The 26,507-nt window shown below is 47.9% G+C and overlaps 1 protein-coding gene across 6 annotated transcripts in view; it reads left to right on the top strand.

Moving 5' to 3' along the window:
- Positions 1-26,507, top strand: part of Not1 (CCR4-NOT transcription complex subunit 1) — an 86,315-nt gene that overhangs the window by 55,971 nt on the left and 3,837 nt on the right. For 3 of the 6 annotated variants that reach the window (XM_077686618.1, XM_077686613.1, XM_077686615.1), the window contains 10 exons: positions 1,365-1,511; positions 1,589-1,693; positions 5,526-5,918; positions 10,569-10,996; positions 11,451-11,694; positions 16,196-16,435; positions 17,805-18,446; positions 21,957-22,206; positions 22,940-23,072; positions 26,018-26,152. In XM_077686618.1, coding sequence (XP_077542744.1) covers positions 1,365-1,511; positions 1,589-1,693; positions 5,526-5,918; positions 10,569-10,996; positions 11,451-11,694; positions 16,196-16,435; positions 17,805-18,446; positions 21,957-22,206; positions 22,940-23,072; positions 26,018-26,152 — 2,717 coding nt within the window. The remainder of the gene's footprint in view (positions 1-1,364; positions 1,512-1,588; positions 1,694-5,525; positions 5,919-10,568; positions 10,997-11,450; positions 11,695-16,195; positions 16,436-17,804; positions 18,447-21,956; positions 22,207-22,939; positions 23,073-26,017; positions 26,153-26,507) is intronic. The other 3 variants (XM_077686617.1, XM_077686619.1, XM_077686614.1) reach the window with 2 other exon arrangements.

Below are 26,507 nucleotides of genomic sequence, written 5' to 3'. Positions count from 1 at the left end.
AGTGAAAACTGCACTTCATTGCGCTGTGCAATTTGAATGGAAGAAGAAAGTGTGGTGATGTGTCAGTAGTGATTCCACATGACGATGTGTGATGGGCTGATGTCGATAACAGCAACTGCAAATTGGAGGTTGGGAGCTTGAGAATCCAAGCTTTGAGAGATTCAAAGTATTGTTTGTGTAGTGACAAGGCGAATGACAAATGGCTATGGTATATGCAAACCTCAATGATTTGGTTATGATGCAACCTTAAGAGTAGCCCCAGCAGCCCGAGATGTGCTGCCATCTCCTAGAGAGTCTTGTAACAGTGCAGCGACCACTAAACACTGTCCACCTGTCATTTTGGCAGTGCTTGGTGTTCTGGGATGGGCTGAAGTGGTTCCAACTCCAGCCCAGCGGTCTGAGTTGGAGCTCCCTTGTTTTAACCAAGAATGGAACTCCACGTGGCTGCACCGTTATGGTGTTGATGCTTCCTACTAGATTTTAGTTTAGTTTCATTCGCTGTTTGACTTGAAAGAGTGCCAATTTTTTGGCTGCTCTCCCAATTAAGTCATGATTAAAGTGAAAGAAGCAGTTAATTCAAAGTTGGCTTCTAATGGCAAGGGTTTTAGTGGTGGTAGCATTGCTTGCCGGTGTCACGTGCAAGAGGCCCAGTATTCCAAATGAATCAAAGTTGTGTGTTATGTTCATAGCCGTAGATAATGGCATATGGCTGGCTTGTACGCTGGCTCGTACGCTGGCTCCTCATTATTTAAAGAGGAGTGATGAGTTCTCCTCATATGACAGGAGCTTGTTGGGTGTATTTGTTAAAAGCCATGCAGCATCCATAGTGCTGCACAAAACTTGTGAATAGTTATAACTCATCGCAAAAAAAGGATATTTTTCATTTTCAACAAGGCAAAATGTTCTGTATCCAGTTGATTGAACCAGCCATACATCTCATTTTTGAACTTCGACGAAACACCTTTCAAATATTCCTATTTGGTTCCAATCCGAATAGAATATTGTGTTATTCGCTTCCATATTCAATATTTCTGAATATTTGCTCACTCATAGTTAGTTAACATGATGTCCTGTATTTTATTTACACGTTTATTTTGATGCTGTCGGTGCATCTTGCAAAAAATCTAGTTAAGCTCTGTTGTGCTTTTCAAAGCCACTGTTGTGAAGATCAGCTTGCATGCGGATGATTTTTTTTTCTTTTCTTGCATGCTCTCTGCTTGATGTAGCGGGGGGGGGGGGGGGGGGGGGGGTGCATACATGACGTTCATAGTCTTCTACTTCTTATTTGGTGCTGTATTGTTGTCTTCACTGCCTCCCAGTTGTACATCTTCTATTGCTCGTTAACTGAAATACTTGCTACCCAGCTTCAGGGAGGCAACCTGCCACAAAAGGAGCTTCTGGAACAAGCAACAACAGTGGTGGCTCAGGAGAACGTGGAGCTGGCCTGTTGCTTCATACAGAAGACTGCCATTGAGAAAGCTATCCCAGAGATTGACAAGAAACTTAGCCAGGCATGTATTTCTCCAGTCCAGTTTCACGGGAGCACTGGGCTACATTCTGCTACATTGACAAATTTTCATCTGCCTAGGAGTACGATTATCGCAAGAGTGCTCGCAGCGAAGGTCGGCGCTACTGTGACCCGGTTGTCCTGACCTACCAAGCGGAGAGGATGCCTGAGCAGATTAGACTCAAGGTAAGCAGCCTTCAGGAGTGCTGTGTTGCAGCACAGGGTGAACAGTACAAAGGTAATAGGGCAAATGTTGCCGTGATCGTAGCATTGTCCCGTGGCAAAAATTGCGGCTTGCGGGAGTGGGCCAGGGGGCAAAATTGTTCGCTCAAGAAACGCAAAATGCCCGAGATGGTTGCACAGGTGTTGCTACCACATCCACCTTTGTGCAACATGGAAATGGCCTGAACTTGTGTGTCGATTTGGAACAAAGGTGTGTGTGTACAAATGCCGTGTGTGTAAACAGTGCACAAACACCTGCACCACATGGTACATGGTAGCAGCAGCCATGGGTAGCTTGACAGCACAGCTGTTGAAGTCCTGTGGCATGGGCAAGAGCACACGGACACAGCTTCTTGATTGTTGCGTTATTTTTTTGTGGGTTTCACACATGTAGAATTTGACAGTTTTGTGGCTCGTCCTATTCTCAGGGCCCTTACCAAGACTGTGCTAAGTATTAAAAAACTGTTGCACTTGTGCTTCCCACAAAGCATCCACTTCCTTCTTTTCCCTTTTCTTCAAGCGTCACTACTGATTCTCACACCCCACTGCATTGTCGCGACTGTACATTGTTGAGACATTTGTTGATATGCAGACTGCGTAGAGCTGAAGCCCGTCGTTGCCACCTGTTGGCTAGGTAGCAAACTCCAGCAAAGCCTTTGATGCTTGACTGTTTACAGCAGTGTGGTGTCCTTCAGCTTGCCTTGAAGGTGACACTCTGCTGTAGCCAAAGTTGTGGCGGTTCACTCGACTGAAGGCTGCTCTTACATTGACGTACCTCAGCATTTTTACACTCACCATGTGCTGCAAATAATTGCTGCAAATGTTAAGTGGTGTTCTGTGCTCTGGCATAGAATGGGGGATACGTGAAGTTGCTTGAAATTGCCATGCCTGTTACAGTGAAGCTGGTGGCTATACAGTGCTATACAGTGAAGCTGGTGGCGTTCATGCCTTTTGACCATGTGCGCTAAAGTGAACGTCTGAGAGCTCACCGTGACAATGATTTACTCCCCGACCAGTGCATGCCCCATGCGTGGATGCACATGCACAAGGTGTGTGCCGTGTAACACGCGTGGCTCAACCAACACTGCTGAGCCGAATGAGAGATCCGTGCTAGCCAGGCTGTTCTGTATGTCTGCGAGACGCAGCAGTAGTACAGTGTAACCTCGTTACAACAGATCTGCTTACAACAGATATTTGGATACAACAGACTGATTTGCAATGCTTGGTTGGTCTTCCTATCTGTGCCATTGATTAAACTTCCTTTACTGCAGATTCTGTTACAACATACATTTGGATATAACAGACCAGTTTGAAAGGTTAACCAGTCCACCTTTGCATCTCTACAGTGGACTTTTCAAGTGCAGGCAACCATTCATTTGTTAGGTACATTTCCAGAGTTTGTGTTTCTACCTTACAGTTGTGATCAAACGAAAACAGCTTGAAACAATTAAAAAGAATTGTAATTAATAGAAGTGAAACTTCTTGCATCCACTTGCAGTATGCATAAGTGTGATGTCATGGCAATCAAGTGATAGGATTTAGAATTTAAGTGTTATAGTGCAACAGATAAGATGCTTATATATGAAAGTTAACATCATTGAAACAAAAAAATGTATGCCCTCATACATTATAGCTGGCTAAATCTCCAAGCTTAGCAATGAGATCTTTACTTGCATTTCATTTATATTCATGTGAAGACAATGTAAATGCAACTGTAGGTTGAAGACGTGAAAGAGAGTAATAATAGTATGAGTGAATCAGAAGTTTGAGAAGGTGCCATACAACAGGAGCCCAGCAAATGTAAAAATAGTCGTTCATGTGATTTTGTGATGTGCGTCACAATGTGGCAAGAGGATGAAACTGCTGAAAACCCAAGTCATCCCGAAGGATTGTTGGCCTAAAATACCAACCTGTTTAAGTTGTAACTGAATCTTGAGAAATGACCAGCATACTTTTATTGTATGATTTGTTTTTAACAGTTGAAAAGTCCAAACTCTTGTTATAACAGACTTTGTCCATGATTCCGTAAAAGTCTGTAGTAACAGTATTTGGATTGTTCATACTTCTTTTATAGCAGACTGAAATCATGATCACTATCATGGTCTGTTGTAACGAGGTTGTACTGTAGTACGTATGAAACACTCCTTAGCCTGGAGCAAAAAACTCCTTTACTTTGCAGAGTCTGAGGTTTAAGTTCTGGAGCAGTGGGAGCTTTGTCATTTCAGTAATGTGCTCCATTACTTACTTACTAGTGGCTAAGGCGTTGTGCTGCTGAGCACGAGGGCGTGGGTTTGACTCCCGGCCGCGGCGGCCACTTTTCTGAAATGTACAGTGCTCAACACCCTTGTCTATAACACTGAGTTCAACATGAACTGGTTACCTCTCAAAACTGCAGGCTCAAACTTGTCACAAAAAAAGTTTAGGTCAAACTAAATGGTCAAGACTTCAAAATGACACAATAGTTTTCTTCAAATGTTTTTTGGCCGAGGCAAGATAAGGCTATAAGTACAAAACCTGTGTTATAGACAAGGGTGTTGCCCTCTGTACAAGCTACTTCCATGTAATTTTTTTTGTGCGTTTACCAAGGCACAAAAAAAAAAATGCAATGCACACGAGGTGCCGAAGGCAAGTGGCTATTTCTGCTTGCCCCCAAACATAGTTCAACAAAGAGTTAGTACTGTCTAAATGTCCCCCCCCCCCCTCTCTCTCTCTCTCTCTCTCTCTCTCTCTCTCTCTCTCTCTCTCTCTCTCTCTCTCTCTCTGTGAATGTTTGTTTTTTGAAATTCAACGTCAGAATTAGAAAAAAATACCGTATTTACTCGCGTAATCCTCGCACTCGCGTAATCCTCGCACCCCTAATGTGAGCCACCAAAACTTGAATTTTTTGGTTCCTCGCATAATCCTCGCACCCCCAACTTTGCAGCGGCGAAAGTTGCCTGCTCGCGAACCCCGCATGGTGCACGCGATCTCCAACGCGCGCCCTCTCCCGCCGCCTCTCCCGCCGCCTCTCCGTTCGGCGGAGAGCGCTGTGTATCCAAGGCTATCCAGGCGACCTAACAACCTGCATGGCTACTCCCCTACTCCCTAACAGGCGCCCTAACACGCTACTCACACTGTCCTTGAGCCGGTTTCGCGCATGCTTCGCGTGCGCGCAACTAGACGGTGTTCGCGCAGCCCGCTGTCGTGTCGTCGTGTCGCCGTCGTGGTCCCGCCATTGAGCGGCAGCAGTCAGTGAGTCGCTCGCATCAGTGGTGGATAGCTCGCTGCCGTTTTGAGAACTTTTTGATCTAATTGTTTTGTGCTGGGTGCCGCTTCGCCATGGGGAGGAACGCCAGCTGCACTGCCGCTTTCAAATTGAAAGCGAAAGAGTACGCGATCGAACACGGCAACCGTGCCGCAGGCAGGCACTTCCGCGTCACCGACTTCAACGTGCGTTACTGGAGTACGGCACGCACATACGACGACGAGATAGGGCACGCGCCAGAAAGCAAATCGATGGGAGACTGTTTACGTTGTAAATAATAAAATAAAAAGAAATAGCTGCTGTTGGTAACACTGAGCTTACCTATACAAAAAACGATCGCTACATTTAGCGGGATTGGCATAAGGCAAATTGGCAACACTGTGCACCGGATTTTTTTTTTCCCCGCATAATTCTCGCACCCCTAACTTTGCATTGACTTTTCCGAAAAAAAAGTGCGAGGATTATGCGAGTAAATACGGTAAACCTTGTGAGTGCATTGCAAGTACACCCGGCATACAGAGTACAAAGTGCTTCTCCTCCTTGTTGGTGCAGGTTGGCTGCGTGACTGCACAGCAAATGGCAGTGTATGAAGAGTTTGCCCGGAACATCCCCGGTTTTCAGCCCATATCTGAGAGGGACCAACCTTCCCTGTTCCTTCCCAAGCCTGTGGTGAGTTGCTTGTGGGGCAACTCTCCCAAGCAGGGTGTTGCTGAGGGGCCCCCCCGTGCCCTTGCCCTGCCGCAGGTGCGCCAAACTGGGTTTGCCGACGACATGACCCACTTGTACGACAAGATTGTGGCTGAGCTGGAGCAGCAGGTGCACGGTCTCCTGGGCACGGTGGTGCCTTCCAACCCCCAGGTGGCTGCCCTGCACGTGCTGCACGAGGCGGTGCTCGTGGCACGCAACTCCCGGGAGGCTGTCACAGCCCTGGCGCTGCTGCAGAAGGTGCCCTACTCTTCTTCTTCCAACAGGACTTCTCTCCATCGGTCTTTCCACCAACTTGCTTATCAAGTTTGCTCCTTTTTCATACACTTCACTGGTCATGGTAATCTGACCTAGCGTCCAGTTTAGAAGAATGCAAAAAAAAAAAAAAAAGAGGTCACAAAACGAAAAACCATATGACAATTTTTCGAGTTAGATGATCTTGGAAAGGCAACATTCCTTGCATTTGACTTGGTTGAAGGCACTTTAGGAGTACTGCAAAGCTGACTTTTCCGCCCGATATATCATTCCGTGTCACACTACTCGGAACAGGCCTGGGCACAAAGGACGTGTGTGTGCATCGTGTGAAAACAAGCGCAGAAATTGTTTATGCATGCCTTGCGTCAGGTTTAATTGCAGAGGTTGTTTCTGTGGTGACAAATACACCAGGAAGAGCAAGCAGTGCTTCAAAACTCAAAGCTACTGAATAGTGTTTACAGACAAACCCACTTATAACAATCCCGCATATAAGACATCAGCTGCAATGACAGGATTTTTAAAATACCATAGAACCCCGTTGATTCGTTCCTGGTTCATACTTTTGCCAGTTACTACATTCTCAATTGTGAACATTAAAAATGCCCCATGGCGTCGCAGTGTTATTTTCCCGGTTACTATGTTTCTGGATAGCACGATTTCTCGGCAAGTACGTTCAAATTTTAAAAAATTTATCGAACTGAGACTGGATGATTTGTTTTACGGTGAACAAGAAACGTGCTAACGTGCATGCAGGCTGAGCCTCAGCGCGCGCGCCGCACACGGCACAATAAACAGGTGCCGAGCAATGGTCTGGCTGCCTGGGTCACTGTGGCGGCTTTCCCGCTGTGCTGGGCTTGCTGGAGTCACTTGGTAAAATAGAGCTGCCTTTAGCCAATGTTGCCTGTATAACGATGTCCCATCGCGCGAAATGCTAACCTTGGAAGAAATCATGGTGGAATCGCACCATGAAGCAGCGCTGACGCAGGATGAAGCCTCCAAAAAAGATAGCGGCGACGACAGGGAGGAAGAGGTGGCGTCTCCGGCGGCCACAGATGCTCAGGCTGTAGTCCGCTTGGAAAGCGGGGTGGAGTTATTTTCGCACGAAGGACCCATCCCAGTGTGAACTCTGGAATGTTTGGAAAAAGAGCTCTTGCTCTCAAAGGGCTGCAGCATGCGCCAGCAGACGTTGACAGGCATGTTCTAGTGAAAAAGGCCATTGAATGCTCATGTCCGTCTCTCGATTGCTTTTTTTTACTGCAACGGATCATATACAGTAGAATCTCGATGATACGATTCTGGGTGATAAGAATTTCGGGATGGTACGAATTTCTGAAAAGTCCCAGCAAAATTGCATTGTTTGCAATGGGAAAAATTTCGGCTGTTACGAACGGACCTGCGCGGCCCGGCGGATGATACGAACGAGCCGGCGAGGCGCCCGACTGCCGAACAAGCAAGTGACGGCTCTCTCTCCCCATTTGTCACTCTTCTTTCTCCAGAAACGGCCGGGCTGTTGTTTTCTGCTCGCGAAAACGCGCCCCGCACGCCCCATGCGCGCCACGAAACCTCTCGCACGCTGCGCGCGCCGTGGCCGGCGGCGGCAACATGGCGGCGGCTTCGGCCGCGAAGTGGCACGGCCGCTTGAGCGACTGCTTCTAGCCGCTCTTTAAAATGCCCCTCAAGGCAGACACGAAGTTTCTTGTGCAGTAAAGGAGCTGATAACGTTGGCGAAAACGGTACTATAAAACACCATCCGCGCCGCTAGTGAGAGCGCCCATAAAATATCTGCCGGAGTGCTAAACCTAAACATCTCGGGCGGAGCCAGCGGGCTGTCTCGAGCGTTTCGCAAGTCGTCAGCGTCTTTTTCTGACCGAGGTAGGAGATACCGCGAGCGCGAAATCGTCAATGTGGCCTTGAAAATACAGCGCGCGCAAAGCCGAGGCGTGCGAATCGCGTGCAAAAACGCACCATGCGGTTCACGCTTGACTGTTGCGGCGTGTAGCGAGCTTGGACACCGGGAGTGAGGAGACAAGCGCGAAGCTAGGCGAAGCGTTACGCGCTCCAGAAAGGACTGCTTTGTGACGTGGGGGTTTAAAAAAAAGCAGAAAAAATCACGGATTTGTTCACGCGAAAGTAAGAAAAGAAATAAACAAACTTTTTTCAGCGCTCAATTTTTTGGTCTGTGTTGGTTCATACGAATTTCGGATGATACGAATATTTTTCGCGGTCCCGCGAGATTTGTATCATCGAGATTCTACTGTATTTTTCCAGATAGTGCGTTTCTCCCTCGCGTGTTTTTTTTGTGTATCAATGAGGTTTTACTGTATACGAATCCGAGGTCCTCCCTATTGAAACTGCATCCAGATGTAACGACTGCTTTCCATGGCTGCTTACTGCTGGAACAAGCACTCAAAGCAATCTTTGTGGGAGAAACACGAAAAAAGCATGCATGGGAGATGCAAAGTGGTGTCGACAGCGTACTTTCAAATCTCCGAAGCGCCACGCACATGCTCATTTCATTTACTCTGGCTTTTAAAACTCGCTCCTGTGGTGTGCGCGCTATTGCTTGGCTGCACTGGGCTTGCTGGCCCGCCCATGTCATCTGCGCACGCATGCGCATACAGGCTCAAGCCAGTGCGGAGGTGGTCATAGCCTCACTACCATATCGCTAGACTTGTTTGCCGGTAGCCTCATGTAGTCTCGTACGAGGGGTTCGTAATTGCCCTCGTACGAGGCTACATGAGGCTACTTTGTGCTGGTGGTCTGTGGCGGCGGCGTTGCTACGTTTGTTTTTTCTTGGATGTGCACTCTTCTTTTATATTTCAACGTTCAATTAGTCGGCTTGGCTACTACCAGCGGAGTGTAATGGCTGCAAAAGAGGGCTATGCGCCAAAGAAACAAAAAGTCGTCGATGTCAGCACCAAGGTGGACATCATTTGTGCGATACGCTCAGGGGCGAGAAACGCTGAAGTCTCCAAGAAGTGTAGACTGTCAACGTCTACAGTTTCAACTACCGTATAAGGCGGAATTTAGATCGAGATTTTTTTACTGAAAAATTTGCTGAAAAGTCGGGGCCCTCAACCTATATAGCAGCAACTGGCATAATTCTAGTTGTCATCTGGCAACCGGGCAGCCCATTGAGCCCATCCAAACCGCCAAGGCACCATCGCCACCACCATCAATCTGACGTACCGCCATCTTTGTTTTGTTGCTTCTGTCGCTGTCAGTGAATGTGCATGCTATTTTCTTCTTGCTCAAAATGATTTTGGGCGCTTGGTGCCACTTCACAGCAGCATTTAAAAGAAAAGTTTGGGGTCTTCCAAAGCCAACGACGTGTCCGCCTTGCACCAGTGCGCGGTCACCAAAAGAAGTGTATGCTACTGGCGTTAACTGAGGGGGCAGCTCTCGGTATGCAACGTTCGGAAGACCTCGTTTTATGGGCGCTGCTCTGTGCACCTGTGACGGTGTGCAAAGTGGCAACTTTTGTCAGCGAGTGTTGTGCGACTTCTCTACAAGTGGATACCCCAAGATGCTTGATGGCCGCCTGCACAAACTGGCTCTCGCTATGGTCTGCGCACGAGTGTCCCATGCTTTGCGCTCGCTTCACAATGACATGGTCTTGTGAGTTTAAGTAGTGCTGCATAAGCGATTCCCTGCTCTGCATCGAGGACGGCTTGCTGTGTGGGCGACAGCTAGCGAGAAGCAGTCGTCAGGCATTTCAGACAACCCTAACGAGTAATGAGACGAAACAAGTTTTTGGCTCAGTAAAACGATGCTGTGTACTGAATTATTTATTTTTTTGCATTTTTCGGCTGCAAGGTAAGGGGGTCGACCTTATACTCTGGCTTGACCTATATTCCGCATTACACGGCATAATGAAAGCCGAAAAGAATATCGTGGAATCGGTGAACCTTGGTGGCGATGAGAACAAACGGAAGTGTTTACGTGAGGCAACGTACAAGAAGGTAGCTTTTTGCATAATTATCTCATTCGTTATAAGTGGGTTTGACTGTATTATCCAATCTCATTTTCCTCTGATGGCAATTCACACTTGTAATAGTAGCTCGTCTTTTTCAGAATAAGCATATATCTTCCTTGAACTCACATGAACTTTCCTAAAACTGACACAAACATTTATGGAACCATTATTTGTTTTTTTTTTCCCTAAAAAAAGGAGTGTTAATCATGGCTTGTCAGAATACATAGTTTTATCCTCCTGACACTAATACTAAAACACTCGTGCTTGAGGTCACCATGAGAGAAAAGTTGTCTCCTATTTATCAGAAAACTAAGAGCCATAGCGCAGCTCTGTTATGTTTTATGGCAGAGGAAAGGTTTGAATTGATTTTTAAACGATCCCATGTTTTTTCTACGATCTTGTTACTGAAGCATGTGCGAGAAATTGCAAACTTGAATTTCCCTATTGGAAATTATTAAACATCTGCTTTGATTTGGAAATATTCAGACAAAACAATTATTTGCTTTGCGTTCACTTTTCGCGCAAAAATTGTGCACAAGCCGTAGAGAGGTGGGGTCTGTTTGGCTTTTTGAGCAAACCCTGCTTTCAACTTTCCTGTTGGGTTGTGGCTAACGTGCTGGAGGTGGTGGGGGATGAAGCAGCTCTCCCCCCTCTCTCAGGCGGTGGAGAGCATGGCCGAGGGCCTGCACCACTCCCTGGGGGCGGACACGGAGACGGCGCTGCGCTTCCGTGAGGCCCACCTGGCGGTGCTGAAGACTCTGGCCGAGGGCTACGGCCACCCCTGGGCGGCCAAGCACATCACGCGCTTCCTGCTCGAGCTGCGCGAGGAGGTCCGCTGGAACGTGGACGTGGTCGACCCCCTGCTGCGCTCGGGCCTCCTCGTGCTGGCCACCTTTGACCTGCACCTGGCCCAGGCCATGGAGAACGGCATGAACTACCCGGCCGTCGACTTTGCCAAGCAGCTCGTCCGCCTGTACTTCTCCGAGGGGCGCCACGGCGGCGACTACAACCTCTCCGAGTCTGACCTCTGCAACACGCTTGACACCCTGGTGCGCATCAACGCCCACTCCAGGCAGCCGCAGGAAGGGTGAGCCGTCCTCGTAGCTCGGGGTCTTGCAGGGCCTCGGGCATAGACTCCAACTAGCTATGCTGGAGGAATGACTACCAAGTCATAGGTTTGGGTATTCACGCACGGTGTGGGCTAGCGTATGGATAACAAGGGACCCCGGCAAAGGGGCCCTTCTCACCCACGCTGTCGTGCACATGTCACATGGAGAGCCAGGTACGTTGGGCCACATGCGGAGCAGAAGAGAAGCCTGCCCTAGCCCCTAACAATTTGTGCCCACGAGGTCTGGTGGGAGCGAAGGTCTTCACATATTTCAAAGCCTTCAAGGTGGTCTGGCTAGCAGACCGGTGCCCAAAGTGCATTCCAGCTACTCTGGAGTTTGCGTTCCTTGTCCCAGTTTTGGCTTGGTGATTGGTGCCTTTTATGGGTTCCAAGACAGCAACCGGGTGTTCCCCCCTCCCCTCCCCTGCTGCAGGCTGTCCCAAGTGATGGAGATGCTCCGCGGTGGCAGCGGTGGTGGCGCAGTGGAGTACGGGGGTGTGCCCAGCAGTGGGCCAATGTCCATGATGCACTCGGGCATCACCCAGGCACGGGAATACGATGACCCTCCTGGCCTGCACGAGAAGACGGAATTCCTGCTTCGCGAATGGGTGTCCATGTACAATGCGCCAACGGCTGGAAAGGATTCCACCAAGGCCTTCCAGATATTTGTGCAGCAGGTGAGGAGGCAGCCTGTGGAGCACCACCAACAGGCAGACATTGGGCACTTTGGTTTGCCCGGGTCTCCCACTCTGCCAGTGGGCAGTGATGCCACTCCTGCGCCTAATGCACCAAAGTGCTCCAAACGAAGGTTCTTGCGCCATTCTGATAAAAATCTACGAAATTGTGCCAAAGTGCTCCAAATTTACTGTCGTGGCTTTAGAGTGTGACATTTCGTGCCGGCACCACAACATTGAATGGGGTCTGAAGGCAATGAAGAAGTGGAGGAAGCTATCGAAGACATCTAGGGGCACCGTGGTCAGCCGGAGAGATAGCAGAAAAAGTGCGTAGTGGCACGCAGGGCCACTAGATAAGCTTATTTTTAGTGGCTGTGGTGGCGTGCTGCTCTCTGGGCCACCGTCACCGATGGCCATATGACGAGTCTTTACTAGTACTATTTTGTGTGTCTGTAATGGAGAAATGGAGAATGAGGCAATGCAAAAAAGTTTCATTTATTCCCATTTGCTCTCGAGTTTGGCTGACACCGCAGCGCACCAAAAACACCGTCGATTTGCGCGCTAAAACTTGCAAGGGCTCCTTCTGATTCGGATCGTATCCATGTAAAGCACAAATAATTACAGCACAGAAAAGTTGAGGTGTAATACCTTGATGGCTTAACTCTTTCGTGACCACGGAAAAAGGTGATAACGCCATACGGCCCGGTGCATTTCGCAAAATATTCCCGCCGCACGTTGCCCAGACCCTGCACACAAAAGTAATGCCGCAATCGTCAGATATTAGGCGCATTTTGTTTATAAATACAGCGAGAAGTCACTAACCAACCTTCTCTGGCAGCACCTGTCGAAGTCTGAGCCTTCTGAGTGGGAGAGTCTTCGTCAGAACTAAAATCTGAAGAATCCACATCGTTGCTAGAGTCATCACTGCTGCTGGGGTAAAAAAAGCAGCTGCAGCAGTGGCCGAAGTCCCTCAAATCGCTGTCCGCCTTCGCAGAGCGCACAGTGGAACAGGATACCATTTTGCCCAATTCGCCGCTACCTTGGGTTCAAATTTATGTACACAAACGGCAACACAAAAAAAAAATGTACACAAACGTACACAAATGTACACGCAAATATACACAAACGGCAACGCAATTGTACACAAACGGCAACACAATAAAAAAAGGGGTTTCCAGTAAACACGCCAGATGGCATCAGTTGTCCGAATAGCACTGTTTTTAGCTTTCGCGGGAAGTTTAAAAATCATCGTTCACTCGTAAATGATGGCCTATGGCATTGTCAAGAAAGAGTTAAGTGCCACCACTAACATTTGCGTTGTCGTCCTTAACCCTAAGTTTGCATAATGTACGCCCGCGCGCAGTTGCAGACTGGCGCTGATTTTTCAAGATTAAACTCGAGTCTTCTGGTCAGTATGTTCGTCCTTTGACATGGCTTTCTTGTGAAAAATGTGCTTTTGTCAGAACGATGCTGTCACTTTCGAATTGTATACAGAAGTGCCGAGTGGCATTGCAGTATGCTCAATCAGACGCACCGCTGCCTTTTAGACTTGTGTTACCCGGCTGCTCTGCGTATTGAAAGTCACTGAATGTTAAATTTTGGCGAACTTTCGAGACTGCCCTTATAGTCATGCCTTATCGCTTGTCTCGGTGCGGGTGCGAAAGTCGCTCGAACCAAGTGACATGATCAGCTTTGCGTGCACAAGGCAGCTAGCTATTTCAGATTTTGCCGCTTCATTGGCTTCGTGCTTTGATAAAGCGCTCACGTGCAGATCGCTAAGTACTTTAGGGGTATTGTGGAATATCAGCCGGCTGTACGCAAGTTATTTGTAGCACATGCCTTCGCGTGCGCCGGAGTACGCAAAATAGTGGCATTGAGATGAAAGGGGAGGCGATGCTTCTTATGAATTATTCAGCATCCCGGGCGATTCCTGAAATAGTGCTGGTATAACCCTTCTTACAAAATTGGATTTTTTTTCTGAACATGAAGCAGTATGTGGTAGCCTCAGGTATCTGAGACTTCTTTATGAACAAAATTCTTGTGAGTCAGGTCTATGGGCCGTAATTTTTGTAATCATTAATATGGCTGTTCCTATTTGCAGTTACAATGTAGTTATTTTTAATAAAATCAACTCTGTCCTGAAAACCTTTTTTAGAATAATAGAACTTTGTTTTTTAAACAGCTACTCGAGTGACATTTTTGCTTTGTTCATGATTTTGGTTGATACCGTTCTTTTACTTTTCACTTTGCCATATTATTTTTATAAGGCTTTTCCCCGTTCCTTCAATCTTTTAAACAATGTATTCCTTCAATTTTTCACCATATATAACTTCCTACATGTTATGTTTCTGTTCGATAGTTCTCTTTTCTATTCCCCCCCCCCCCCCTTCTTGGCCATAGGTTTTACTCCCAGGCCACATGATGAAAATAACAAAATAATACCCAAACAACGTTTCTCACAATTTGTTGTTGAGAGCTCTTTTGTTGTGCTTTTTTTTTTTTTTTGTATTTAAACAACCTCAAAAACTGGTATTACAGTGTAGACCGCTTATAACGTATGTCGCGGGAGCCGTAAAAATCCGCACTATAAGCGGTACCGCACTATAACCAAAACACGCGCGAATTCAACCACATCGCCACTCAGCTCTCAAGTCAACCTATATTTATCATCACTCAAGCGCACAGCACTTAAAAACGACGGCACGGTCTATATTTCGTATTATTCTTAACATCAGCCGCTGCTGCGGGCAAAAGCGCAGTCTCACAAACGGCGAGCGCGGCTTTAACTTCCGTTGTGTTTGTTTTTAAAGACCATGGCTGCGTTTTTAGCGTCTATGAACAGATGCCGCAAGTCGTGATAAGAACGCCAGCGGGATTTTTTTTTTTTTTTTTTTTTACCCCACCTTGTGTTCACGATGCCGAAGGCGGCTGCTTATCAGCGCAACGCACTGGTGGTGGAAATCTTCGGCTTCACGCGGCTCGAATGTTCGGAAAGGGAAAGAGCGGTGGCTTATCTGCAACAACGTTGTAGATTTGGTATCGCGAAAACGTGCAGTGCACGCCTGCGCGGATACAACTCGCGTGGTGGGGGCGGCGCGGTAAGAGGCGACAACATGGCGTCGGCACTGGCCGTGAAGCGGTGCAGGCAGTTCTAGTAAGTTCCAGCGACCGCTTCTAACCGCTCGCTGAAATGCCGCACGGGGCGCAAGCGAAGATGCTCATGCAAGAAAAGAGCTAATAATGTGGGCGAAAAGTGGAATATAAACTGCCATCCACACTGCTTGTGAAAGCGCCCATCAAAAAATACCGCGGTGGTAAGCCTAAACATCTCTGGCGCGACTAGCCGGCTCGGAGCGCTTCGAATCTCCCGCCACTAGGTACGCGTCTCCCCATTGGTGCAAGTCGTCAGGCTCCTCCCACTGCCGCGCGAAGAAGCCACCGCGAGCGCGGAATCGTCAATACGAGCACGGAAAAAAAAAAAAAAAAAAAAAAAAAAAAAAAAAAAAAAAACCTCACGCGCAACGCCGATGTGCACGATTCGTGCGCGAAAACGGGCCATGCGCGGTTCACGATTAATAAAATCAACTTGCCGCGCGCGGATGGGGAGTCTGTCGCTATCTTCCGAGGTGCATCAAGCAAGGTCAGTTGTGGTGATCAGGTACGCACGAACTAAAGGGTGCCTATTTTTTTTTCTTTGGGTGTCTACGTTTGAGGAGGGCAAGGGGTGCACGCTGCGTCAGATGGCCGATTTCATCCTTCCTTTTTTCTTTTGCGACCCTAAAACGATGCTTCAGCTGCGCCGGTCGATCAGCAGACCCGCCGATAAACCGCACTATAAACGGTATTGTGCTTCGGCCAATCGCATCTTAAGCGGTATGCTTAGGCATTGAGTTCTATGGGAGGCAAACCGGTGGTCGCAAAAACCCGCGTTATATCCGGTCCCGCACTATAAGCGGTTACGTTATAAATGGTCTACACTGTACTTGTTCCAACCTGCTCCGAAATCAGCTTTTGGCTGCTCCAAACTGCTCCAAAATAACTTTTTTTGTGCTTCGAAAATTGCTCCAAATTGTTGAATACGGGTGGCATCACTGAATGGGGAATTTTGAGTGCGCTCGTGCTGGCTTGCTTAATGCAGGCAAGCCACTGTGTACTGCGGAATGCCTCTGCATAGATACTGACACCCGTTCATTCAAGTGCGCGGTAAAAACTCATTAGGTAGAGGAAAATCTGGATCTCTGGCTTTTTTCATATTTTGATATTTCTCTGCTGAGCAACTGTCCTTTCATCAGCCTTTGTAGCTTGTCAGTGCAAGACATAAATAAGGTGCTGTCAAGCTGTTTCCTTAGTTCAGGGCTGCTGCATGTGTGTTATTTACCTGCGGTTACCTTGGTGAAATGCAAGTTTCTAAGCACGCCCTTGTTGAGTGCGTTTAAGTAGCGCTACACTCGTTCCCTGTTGTGCGGGAGCCCCATGCACAGAAGAGCTTCCTTCCCCGTTCCAGATGAACGTGCAGGGCATCTTGAAGACGGATGACCTGATCACCCGCTTCTTTCGCCTGAGCACCGAGATGTGTGTGGAGCACTGCTACCGGGCCCTCCTGGACCAGACGCCCACCAATGCGGCCATTGTGCGCTCAAAGTGCTTCAACTCTCTCGATGCGTACATGCGCCTCATTGCACTGCTGGTGAAGCTGAGTGGAGATGCGTCCAACCCAACAACCAAGGTCAACCTGCTGAACAAGGCTAGTCCTGCGCAGCTTTCCCCACACCCTCTCTCTCGCACTAATGCGGCCGCCTGGGGCGTCACGTGGGCCTCGCTCACCGGCGCTGCTGCGCCACAATCGTTGCACTGCTCACATTAGCCGTATTTGCTTGGATGTATATCCGAGGCATCTTGCTGATGCACTCCCCAAGCCGGTGCAGTGCTGAGAAGCAGAACAGTGACCCAAGTGCCGTTTTCACACTGCCATTGCAAAGCGGGGAAAAAAGTCCTAGCACAAAGTGCATGCGTTCATTAGAGAGCTCCCTCTATGTACTGTTTTGCAGGCGAAACTTTATAGCTTAGGCTGTCTCATCCATCAGGAGCACCTGATGTGATGTTGGGCTATGAGCCAGCATGAACCGTTGCAAGGAGGGTTGGGTGGTGTCAAATAGTCACCAAATGAGTTTCATGTTGCCAGGGGAGACTTGGATGATCTTGCGCACCATGTGGTTGCACTTGAATGGCTGAGTGCACTCCTGCCATAGCTGCCCAATACCAGCAGTTGGCATGTTGCTGTAATTGTGTGCGCCCGTGCACGTGTGCATTATTGCTCCGTGGCCGGCCCACAAAGCAGCACCCCAACCCAAGAACACATGCATTTGCTAGTGCTACCGTGTCGTTTCAACACGACGGTTTGTAGGTTGTGCAGTGCTGCAACACCTTTGCCTTTATAGTCTGGCATTATTATCTTATACCCCCTATTTTTGTTGTGAATATGGTGTTTTTGTGATTACAGGAAACAATATACTCCAAGAGATGGTTTGTGGGTGGGATACATCATTAAATACTGTGTCATTGCCCATACCTTGCCACATGATGAAAGAAGGAAAGAATTGTAAAAGAAAAAGTGCTGGGAAATATGAATTATTTTGTTTGCATCTAGCGTGGCTTGACAAGACATACGCTCAACTTTAATTGTGGGGTGTTATCTTACACGCAGGGCTCATATAACAATGTTTTGTTGTCCACAAATATGTGAGGGCAGCTCCAGAAGAGCACAATCCGAAGCCGTGAGTGTGATCAGCCTGGGGGCTAAGGTGAACACAGTATGAAATCAAAACCAGAAGGGAAAAGCCAAGAATTAGAAAGAAGAAAAAAAGAGCGACCGGACAGACGCTGAGGGAGAAACGCACCTGATTTACAAGTTAGGAAAGGGACGGGCGCGTTCAGGCGCTGCGAAGTCAAAGCGGAACAAGAGAGAGAGCCACTCTTTATTTTGAGAACCCAGAGCAGCAGCATCAGTTTGGGGTGTGAAAATGAGGAGGGTCATGGCAGCTGCTGCTGAACTTGCACACCTGTCCTGCCAGCTGCCGCTGTGACATGGAAGGTCCACCGTTGCCCCGGTGCAGGTGCTGGGCATAGTGGCCGGCGTGCTGCTGCAGGACCACGAGTCGCGGGGCCTCGAGTTCCAGCAGCTGCCGTACCACCGCATCTTCATGATGCTCTTCCTGGAGCTGAGCGCCCCCGAGCCCGTGCTGGAAGCCATCGGCTTCCACGTGCTCATGGCCTTCTGCAACACGCTGCACGTGCTGCAGCCCTGCAAGGCGCCGGCCTTTGCCTACTCCTGGCTGGAGCTCATCTCGCACCGCGTGTTCCTGGGCCGTGTGCTGGCGCTCACGCCACAGCAGAAGGCGTGGGGCATGTTTGCGCAGCTGCTCAACGACCTGTTCAAGTTCCTGGCGCCCTTCCTGCGCAACGTGGACCTCGAGAAGCCCATCCAGCTGCTGTACAAGGGCACTCTGCGCGTGCTGCTCGTGCTGCTGCACGACTTCCCCGAGTTCCTGTGCGACTACCACTACGGCTTTTGTGACCTCATCCCGGCCAACTGCATCCAGATGCGAAACCTCATCCTCAGCGCCTTCCCCCGGCACATGCGGCTGCCCGACCCCTTCACGCCCAACCTCAAGGTCGAGGCCCTGCCCGAGATCACCCAGGCGCCGCGCGTGCTCACGAACTTTGCCTCCGTCATCCAGCCGCAGAGCTTCAAGAAGGCGAGTGCCCCCCTTGTTTCTTTGGCCGAGCAGAGGCTTCTTCTCTTCTGTGTATGCTCGGTAATTCGCGGAGATTCTACTTACTTAAGGTGGAGCTGTTCAAGGGTAGTGGTTGAATGCGTCATCTTTAAGGAAAGGTGATTAAGCTATGGGAAACCTTTGCACTGGGCAAGTGGATTTCAAGTACTGTATTTACTCAAATCTAACCTGCACCTTTTTTCCAGAAAAGTAGGTTCCAAAATCACATGCGCGTTACAATCGAGTACGACTCAAAACTGCGGCTCCGTATCGCCATCGACGTTTCAAGATGGCCACTTGACGACTGAACACATAGCCAGTGCTTTGTAGTCGGCACATGTCTGCCTTTGTTGTCTGGGTAGTCTTTTTTTGCGTTCCTCTGTTCTTTTCGCCATGGAATTTCCCACTGCGCAGACATGGCGGATTCACCAGGATACTGCATTTAAGGGGGGACGTGGCTTTCAAAATCAACTTTTTTATTTCTGAGTGGATTTTGATGAAAATTGGCACAGCAACTGGAAATGCTTCTGTGATAACACTATAAAAATTTCAAGATAATATTTTGATAACTTTTTTATTTATTAAATTTTCTTTCTGTTCCGCTTGTACCGAGCTTGAGCGACTTATAAAACACGATAGAAAACTTGTTCGAAGTGCTTTGCATTCCCAAATGAATAGGCGAGGTCGTGACAGTTTTAGAATTTTTTTTTTACAAAGCAATATTTTTTAGTTTTCATTTTTTTAGAGGTTAATGTGCAACAGGCATGTCGACTGTGAACGACTATTTGAATAAAAAAGTCACAAAAAACAAATCTGGAAAATCAAAAGTGTCACGACCTGAATTGTTCATCAAGGAATGTAATGCAAGAAACGGAATCAAAATAGACCCAGTGGTCACGAAGAAATCTCTGGTACAAGCGACATAGGTGGCAAAAAAAACTGTTTTGAGAAAACGGCTTCCGAAGTTGCAACATAGGTTTCACTTATCAAAAGTCGCCACGGTTGCAGCCTTTCATGTCCTTTTGAACATGGGGCTTCTGGAAGGCCTTGCCTTGAAATTGGAGTGCCTTTTACAGCCTTTCTCTTTCCAGAAAACATCATTTTCAGCTCCTCCGTGAAGAGTACATACCCCCTTTGCAAACCAAATGGAGGGGATGGTGGGTTTCAATGGGCTTTCAATGCAAAGTAGGTTAGCTGGTTGGCTGTATCGCACTGGACAACCTCCTTTTGCAGTGTTGTCACCATGGCACCAAGTTTAGCATTTTTTTTTACTTAAACTTGAACTTTTTTGGTTTTTTTTATGTTTTATCTTGCCTGGCACAGCAACTTCGTACTCATACGTGCAGGTGTTCATTGCCAAAAGTTTGCATACCACAAGGATGAAAATGAGCTACTTTGAAGCTTGGTAGAGTATTCTGCACAACTCCCAACTTCAATGCAAGAGCATATTTTTTTACTACTTTTGACATTCAAGGCATCCAATATTTCTCGCAGCACAGCCAGTATGCCCTAAGCAATGGTATCAATAATTTCCCTAAAAAAATTACTGTTAAATGCTGCCACAGTAACGTACATTTTTAACGCAGAGAGCATATTTTTATTCCTATATTACTAACTCAAACCTGTTTTCATGAAAATTACAAGTGCACGGGAAACGTAGCGCAAGAAAGGCGATATGGCTCGCGCGCATCGCAGCGCACGCTTACCGCGACATATCGAACTTTGATTATACCTGATATGGCTGGTCAGGTCGCTTTTAAGATTAAATCTAACGTCGCAGGCATTAATTACAACTACTGGCGTTCAATCGTAACCGGTTGCCCAGTCATGTGATGCTCCAATGCGCGTCGGCTATGCCGTGCGCGCCGCAGCGTTTGACGCGTCGACCGTTTCTTTCTCAAGGCTAGCGAGCCCACAGTCAAAACACAGCAATAACTAAGCGTGTAAACATCGTAAATCCGACTAAAAGTTCACTTCATGAACCGCTATCGCAGGCGCGCACACCGCGTCACCCTCCAAGGTCTGGCGACGGTAGAGTCACGCGCACCACGAAGCGTTCGATGACCTCCGCCTTTCGAGCCACACAACTTCCCGTAATCTGGCTCGTTATCTCTGGCATTCCCATCGCGATAACGCGCGTGTTGAATACCACAGATTGAACAGAAACTCGGCCGAGCGAAGCGGCGAAAATGAACTCAATCCGCTCGCTACGCAGCTCAGGCGGCCGCCATCTTGCGTTGCGCCCGCGACATCCAATCAGGAAGGGTCGTTGTTCTGCGCCCCGACCGGAGGACCAATAGCGCTTCAGCATCTATTTCTACCTTCGTTTGTGCGTCGTTTCTTTTCTGCCGTTTGTGCGTTTGTGAATGAACGAAGATACAAGAGACGAGCGGAACCGGAAAGACGATCGCTCGGCCGATCTAACCATATCAAAATGGCCGCGCCCGGTGGCACCGTTGCGGAGATAGAGCGCTCCGAAAATTGCCGTTTTTTCGCCCTTTTGCGCTGATAGTTTGTCACCGCGCCTGACAAAAGTATTTTTTTATGCCACTTTGCGACGCTTTTCAGCGTAAAAACTTTGCAGACGCACAGAATAGGAAACATGGAAGCCGAATATGTGGGTTTCAAAAAAACGATGTTTTGGTCATTTTTCCGAAGTTGAAAGCCGCGTCCCCCCTTAAGAAGAAAGTAATCTTGTCCGCGGAAAGCGATAGAAATCGGGCCGCATCACGTGCGTTCAGTGTTGGACACTTACGTGCGGGATTGACGCAAACAGAAAGAGAAAGTTTTCGCAAGCAATGCGACACGGAAAGGGTTCAGCGGACCAAAGAGGGGGCAATATCTCCAAATGAAAGACCCGCTGGCGTAGTATGTGCAGCAGCAGCGAGCGGCTCAGAGACCCGTAACGACAGACCTGCCGGGGTGGCGCTGCCCCGGACCGTAGTCGTGGTGACTGTCTTGCCGGCAATAACCTCCACATTTCATTTTGGGCCACCTTTGGAATAAACCTTGCTTGTTCCAAGTGAGGAAAAGTTGCATTTTTCAATTAAATAATGAAAGTCTAGTGTGCGTTACAATCGATAACAGAGCGTTTTTTTCTTCTTTGGACCGCGAAATACGGGTGCGCGTTGCAATCGAGGGCCCATTAGATTCGAGTAAATACGGTAGCTCTTATGGAGAACGTATTTCTGCGGTTATTGCAATGATCTGCTGCTCAGGTGCACTGAATGCGACGGAGTGAACAGTGCAAAAACTAAACCTCAATTGCGGTAGTAAGTCTGGTTCTATGCATTTATTCTTACTGGGGTCTTTTCAGGCGGATAAAATGCGAAAACTGCTCTACTGCAAGGGTTCTATGCAAATGGGTAGTGTCTAATGGGCCCCGCAGTTTGCCTTCAGGTTAAAGGTTTCCACTCAGGGCCCTTATAGCCCCGTTCTGCTTGCAAAGAAGCCGAGGGAAGTGCAAGGGTGGATGTGGTTTGCGTTTTGCAGGATCTGGACTCCTACATCAAGACCCGGGGCCCGGTGACCTTCCTGTCTGAGCTTCGCAGCAACCTGCAAGCTACCACCGAGCCGGGCATCAACTACAACGTGCCCCTCATGAATGCTCTGGTGCTCTACGTGGGCACCCAGGCCATTGCTTACATTCAGAGCAAGAGCCTGACTCCCAGCATGAGCACCATCACTCACTCCTCGCACATGGACATCTTCCAGAATTTAGCCGTGGACTTGGACACCGAAGGTGGGAACCCTCTGTCACAAAGTGCAACTGGCAGTGCTTTCAGAACTATTCTTCTTTCCCTATTGTGTGCAATCTCAAGTCAGTTTTTGCCAGTCACACATATTTTTAACTGCCGCTGGAACTGTGCAGTAGTGAGTAAATTCGTGGATTGAAGGTTCTGATGTGTATGTCGCAATATGGCCGCCAGACACACACTGGCGCTGTTGGAAGCGGAGCCCCTCTCAAACTGTCTGTACAGCTTTTAGCCTCGTCTCCACCTGTCAAAACAAGGAAATGAAGAACTGAAATCGAGATACAATACCATGTGGCTAAGTCATTCTCCTACATGGATTTAGTTCACAGTTTTGGAGTGTCCTTGCATCTTTCTTTTGTTCTCATTTTGCTGCAGACACAAAACCCTGGAACATGCAATTATGGGGCACTCTAATTAGTTAAAGGCACTTCAGGTTTATTTTGTAACAATAACTGTCTGCTTGTAGGCAGTGGGTCCTCCAGTGTTGCAGTAAAGATGCAATAAAAGTGGGCAGATATATATCAACCGAGTGTTGACCCATTTACACAGGTTGCAAAGTTTAATTTCTTACTGTCTTGTGACTACAATCATGATTGCTGTAATGAGGGTTTAAGAAAGCCTACGTAAAGTTCAAAATGGCATGATGCCAGTACCCTGCCTCCCCCTCTTCCCAGCCCATATGAGTGGTGCATAAAACTGTGCCTTTTCTTTCCATTGCAGGGCGGTACCTTTTCTTGAATGCCATTGCGAACCAGCTGCGGTACCCCAACAGCCACACTCACTACTTCAGCTGCACATTGCTGTACTTGTTCGCTGAAGCCAACACTGAAGCCATCCAGGAACAAATCACAAGGCAAGCGAGTGGTCTACAGTATCAGGGGTGCAACAGCTGTGCCAATTGGGCCATTTTGATACAATTTTATATGTTTAGATGGATGAAATACAAACAGGCACTTGCTTTGTCGAAAACACCAGAAAGCACAAACCGGAATACCTCCGTAAGCAGCTTCTGTAGCTCCGATTCTATCTTTTTCGTTGGGTCTCGGCTTACTTTAATGTAAATTGTTTCATCTTCAAGTAACGAAGTCATCGTGGCGACATAGTCCAAGTGGTCAATGATAACCGTGGCGCTCCCTTTGTCTGCGAGCGGGATAACTATGTCCTTGTTTGTCTTGAAGCCTTCGCAATGCCGTCTTCTCAGCAGCAGGTGGTGTGTCAGTCTTCGAGCTTGACAGCTTCATATTTCATATTTTTGAGCCAAGCTGCACCAAAACCGTAAAATTCGTCTAAATTGCGCCACGCTGCGCTAAAATGCCCTACTAGCGGCAAAATTTCTCAGTTTCGCGAACTTTAGCGGGGAATAAAGGATGCGTTAGCAACATACCTGAGGTTCATACATCATCCAATCCAGTAGCGCAGCATACTAGCCTATGCCGCCTATGCCATCTATGCCACTTATGCTATCTATGCCTCCTCTAGTTCACTGGCGAAGAGACGATGAAGGGGCTTCAGTTCACTGTAGTACTATGCCGAAAGTAAAGTTGCTCTAAAGCATATGAAGGGACTTCAGTGCAGACGAGTGCTTGGCCTGCCACCCGTATATCCAACGAAACATTCGCCATTGGACGTCGTCATTGCAATGTGTGGTGGAGCGCTCTTGCACAAATTGTCGTTAATACGTACCCACTGTGAATATATTGACTGCTGAAATGCAGAGACTGGTCAACCAATGATTTTGACTTGGGTGCGGTGCGGAGGGTGAAGTAGTGATAGCGGCCAACTACGAGCGCACTCGCCGCCAACCCAATCTCGATAAGCATTTTCAGCTATCTGCTTAGAAGCGCTTGTGGCATGGCGCTGCACGCATTTAATAGGCCATAACCCAAATGTGGTGTTCGCTGCTTCCTCTTTTTCCTCCTTGGGCCTGACTGCCAAAGTGCACCGCGGTGGCACAGAGTGCATGTTGCTTGCAATAACGAAAGCACCTCGTCGTATCCATTGCGAGCAGAGCAGTTGCGAAATCTTCCATGGCAAAGGCACTGGTCCCAGCACATATTGCTAGAGCCCGGGCGCTGACGCTGTGAGCTTAGTAGGCGGTGCACTGCACAAAACTAACAAATGGTCAGAAGCCTTGAGCAGACTCTTCAGTAGCCTAGCAAACTAAAAAAATGTTGAAGGCAAAGTATTGATGTAATACCAATGATGTCTGCACAAGTCATTTGTTGGTGGTATTACAGTTTGTCGTATTTGCTTTTAGTGTAGCCAGGTGCTGCTTAGGCGGGAAAGCTACTTGCTATACAGTTAAGTTAGAACTGGCCATTTATGAGGGCGCTTTGGAGTACAAATAAAAATATCATGTGCAGTCTCTATAACTTTTTTTTTTTTTTGCTTGATCCTTGATCTTGTAAACAGTTTAGGCATTTAAATGCACCTGCTGTTTAGGTTGGCACAAATACAGCGTTGCAAATAGAAATACACCTTGCAGCTTTCTGCAGGATTCGTTGGTCACTTTTGCAGGACCCTGTCCACTGGAGCTAAAGCACTTCTGCACTGTTGCACATCTTTATAATAAAGTGCTCCAAATTTGGGATTCGGTGCTCGAAAGCAAAGGTGTCTTTTTACCGTAACCTGCTCCAAATTTGGATTTTCCTGCTCCAAAAGTTGCTGCGTATCCTGGTTGGGCTGTTGCACCCGCATGTATGCACTCTCTGAAGGGTTCCAAGTGCGCAGTGCTCATTATGGGCTGTGTTTGTTAACCCCTAACTTCTGTCAGTGTGGCCTATTTGTTTTTATTTTGTATGTATCTATTTTATTTTATTTCCCCCCGCCTTCCAGGTTTTCAGAGTGGTTTGCTGCAAAAGTTTCGTTCAGTATTTTCTCACAGAATGTGATTTAGGCCTGGCTGCAGCGAACAATTTGTTCGTGTGTACGTAACGTCGTTACATCTTCAACTACAACTTTGTCCCAGTTGATGTGTCCTCCGGATAAGAGGCCTAGCGGCTGAGGCCATAGCGCATCAGAAGAAAGACTGTGGAGGAGGAGTCGAGTTGCTGTGCAGGTTTCGTAAGAATCTCGCTTGTGCCATTACCATGTCTGTTCTTGAGGAGGAGGAGGATTTTATCCCCGAATATGCTGTTATGCCGTGTGCCTTACTTCAAGAAGAAACGTATCTGTATGTGTGCCACAACAGGAGTGGGGTTGGCGGACGACAGGTACAAAATGGCTGGCGAGGGACAAGAAAAGAAATTGGGGAAGACAGAGAGCTCAATGGAGGGATGACCTATGCAGTGGGCGAGGAATGCACTTGGAACATTTGAGCTAGGAGCGGTTGGAAGTTTACAGGAAAGACCTTTGTCTTGTCTTGTGGGCCTGGAATTCTTAAACTAGACCTAAAATGTTGTTTTTGACTGAAAAGCTAGCACGTGTAAAAATGTAAAAACGAGGTATTTATCCGATGCACCTGTGAGACTTGAGATCTTCCTGATTTGTGTTATCGTGAGCAGTTATTCTCCCACTATTTCCCTTTCTGCCAGCTAGTTAGCCTGGTATAATGGCCAGCAGATTCTGCCGCGATAGAGAAAATCTCAGGTTCGTTTGACAGTAGCCATGTCGCCTGTTGGTGGTAGTCAACAGCAAAAAGGAAGAAAGAGACTGACCAGTGGTGAATTGACAAAGATGTCAGCAGCAGAGAGGTCAGTTGGGCTGATTGTTACTTTAGCCTAGGGAGAATAGTTGAGCTCTGGAGTGCACACGTAATGCTTGCAGTTTACACGGCATGTGTGTCTTCTCTTCTGAAAGGGTCCTGCTCGAGCGGCTCATTGTGAATCGGCCACACCCGTGGGGTCTCCTTGTGACCTTCATCGATCTCATCAAGAACCCAACCTTCAAGTTCTGGAGCCATGAGTTCGTGCGCTGTGCGCCCGAGATTGAAAAGTAAGCAGTGCCTGACACTCGGACATTTGATCTGCCCAAGTGCGATAACGATGCATATTTCACACCCTTAGTGACATGACATGGAGTACCGTGCAGACCGCTTATAATGTATGTTGTGGGAGCCGCAAAAATCTGCACTATAAGGGTACTGCACTATAAACAAAGCATGCAGGAATCGAACCATATCGCAAGTTACCTCTTCATCATTCTTTATCATCACACAAATGAGCACCGCTTAAAAACGGAGGTACGGTCTTTATTTCCTCTTTTTTTTTCTTTCACTTCAGACGCTGCTGCACTGTCTAAACCCCGAGCGTGGCTTTAACTTGAAGTACTTTGTGCTTATGTTTTTAAG

This window comes from Haemaphysalis longicornis, unplaced genomic scaffold (assembly GCF_048455015.1).
Source record: "Haemaphysalis longicornis isolate Haplotype H1 unplaced genomic scaffold, Haemaphysalis longicornis Haplotype H1 scaffold_1, whole genome shotgun sequence".
In the NCBI taxonomy this organism is placed as follows: Eukaryota; Metazoa; Arthropoda; class Arachnida; order Ixodida; family Ixodidae; genus Haemaphysalis; species Haemaphysalis longicornis.
The sequence above is the reverse complement of the archived record's forward strand: the minus strand, read 5'-3'. Positions and strand labels throughout refer to the sequence as shown.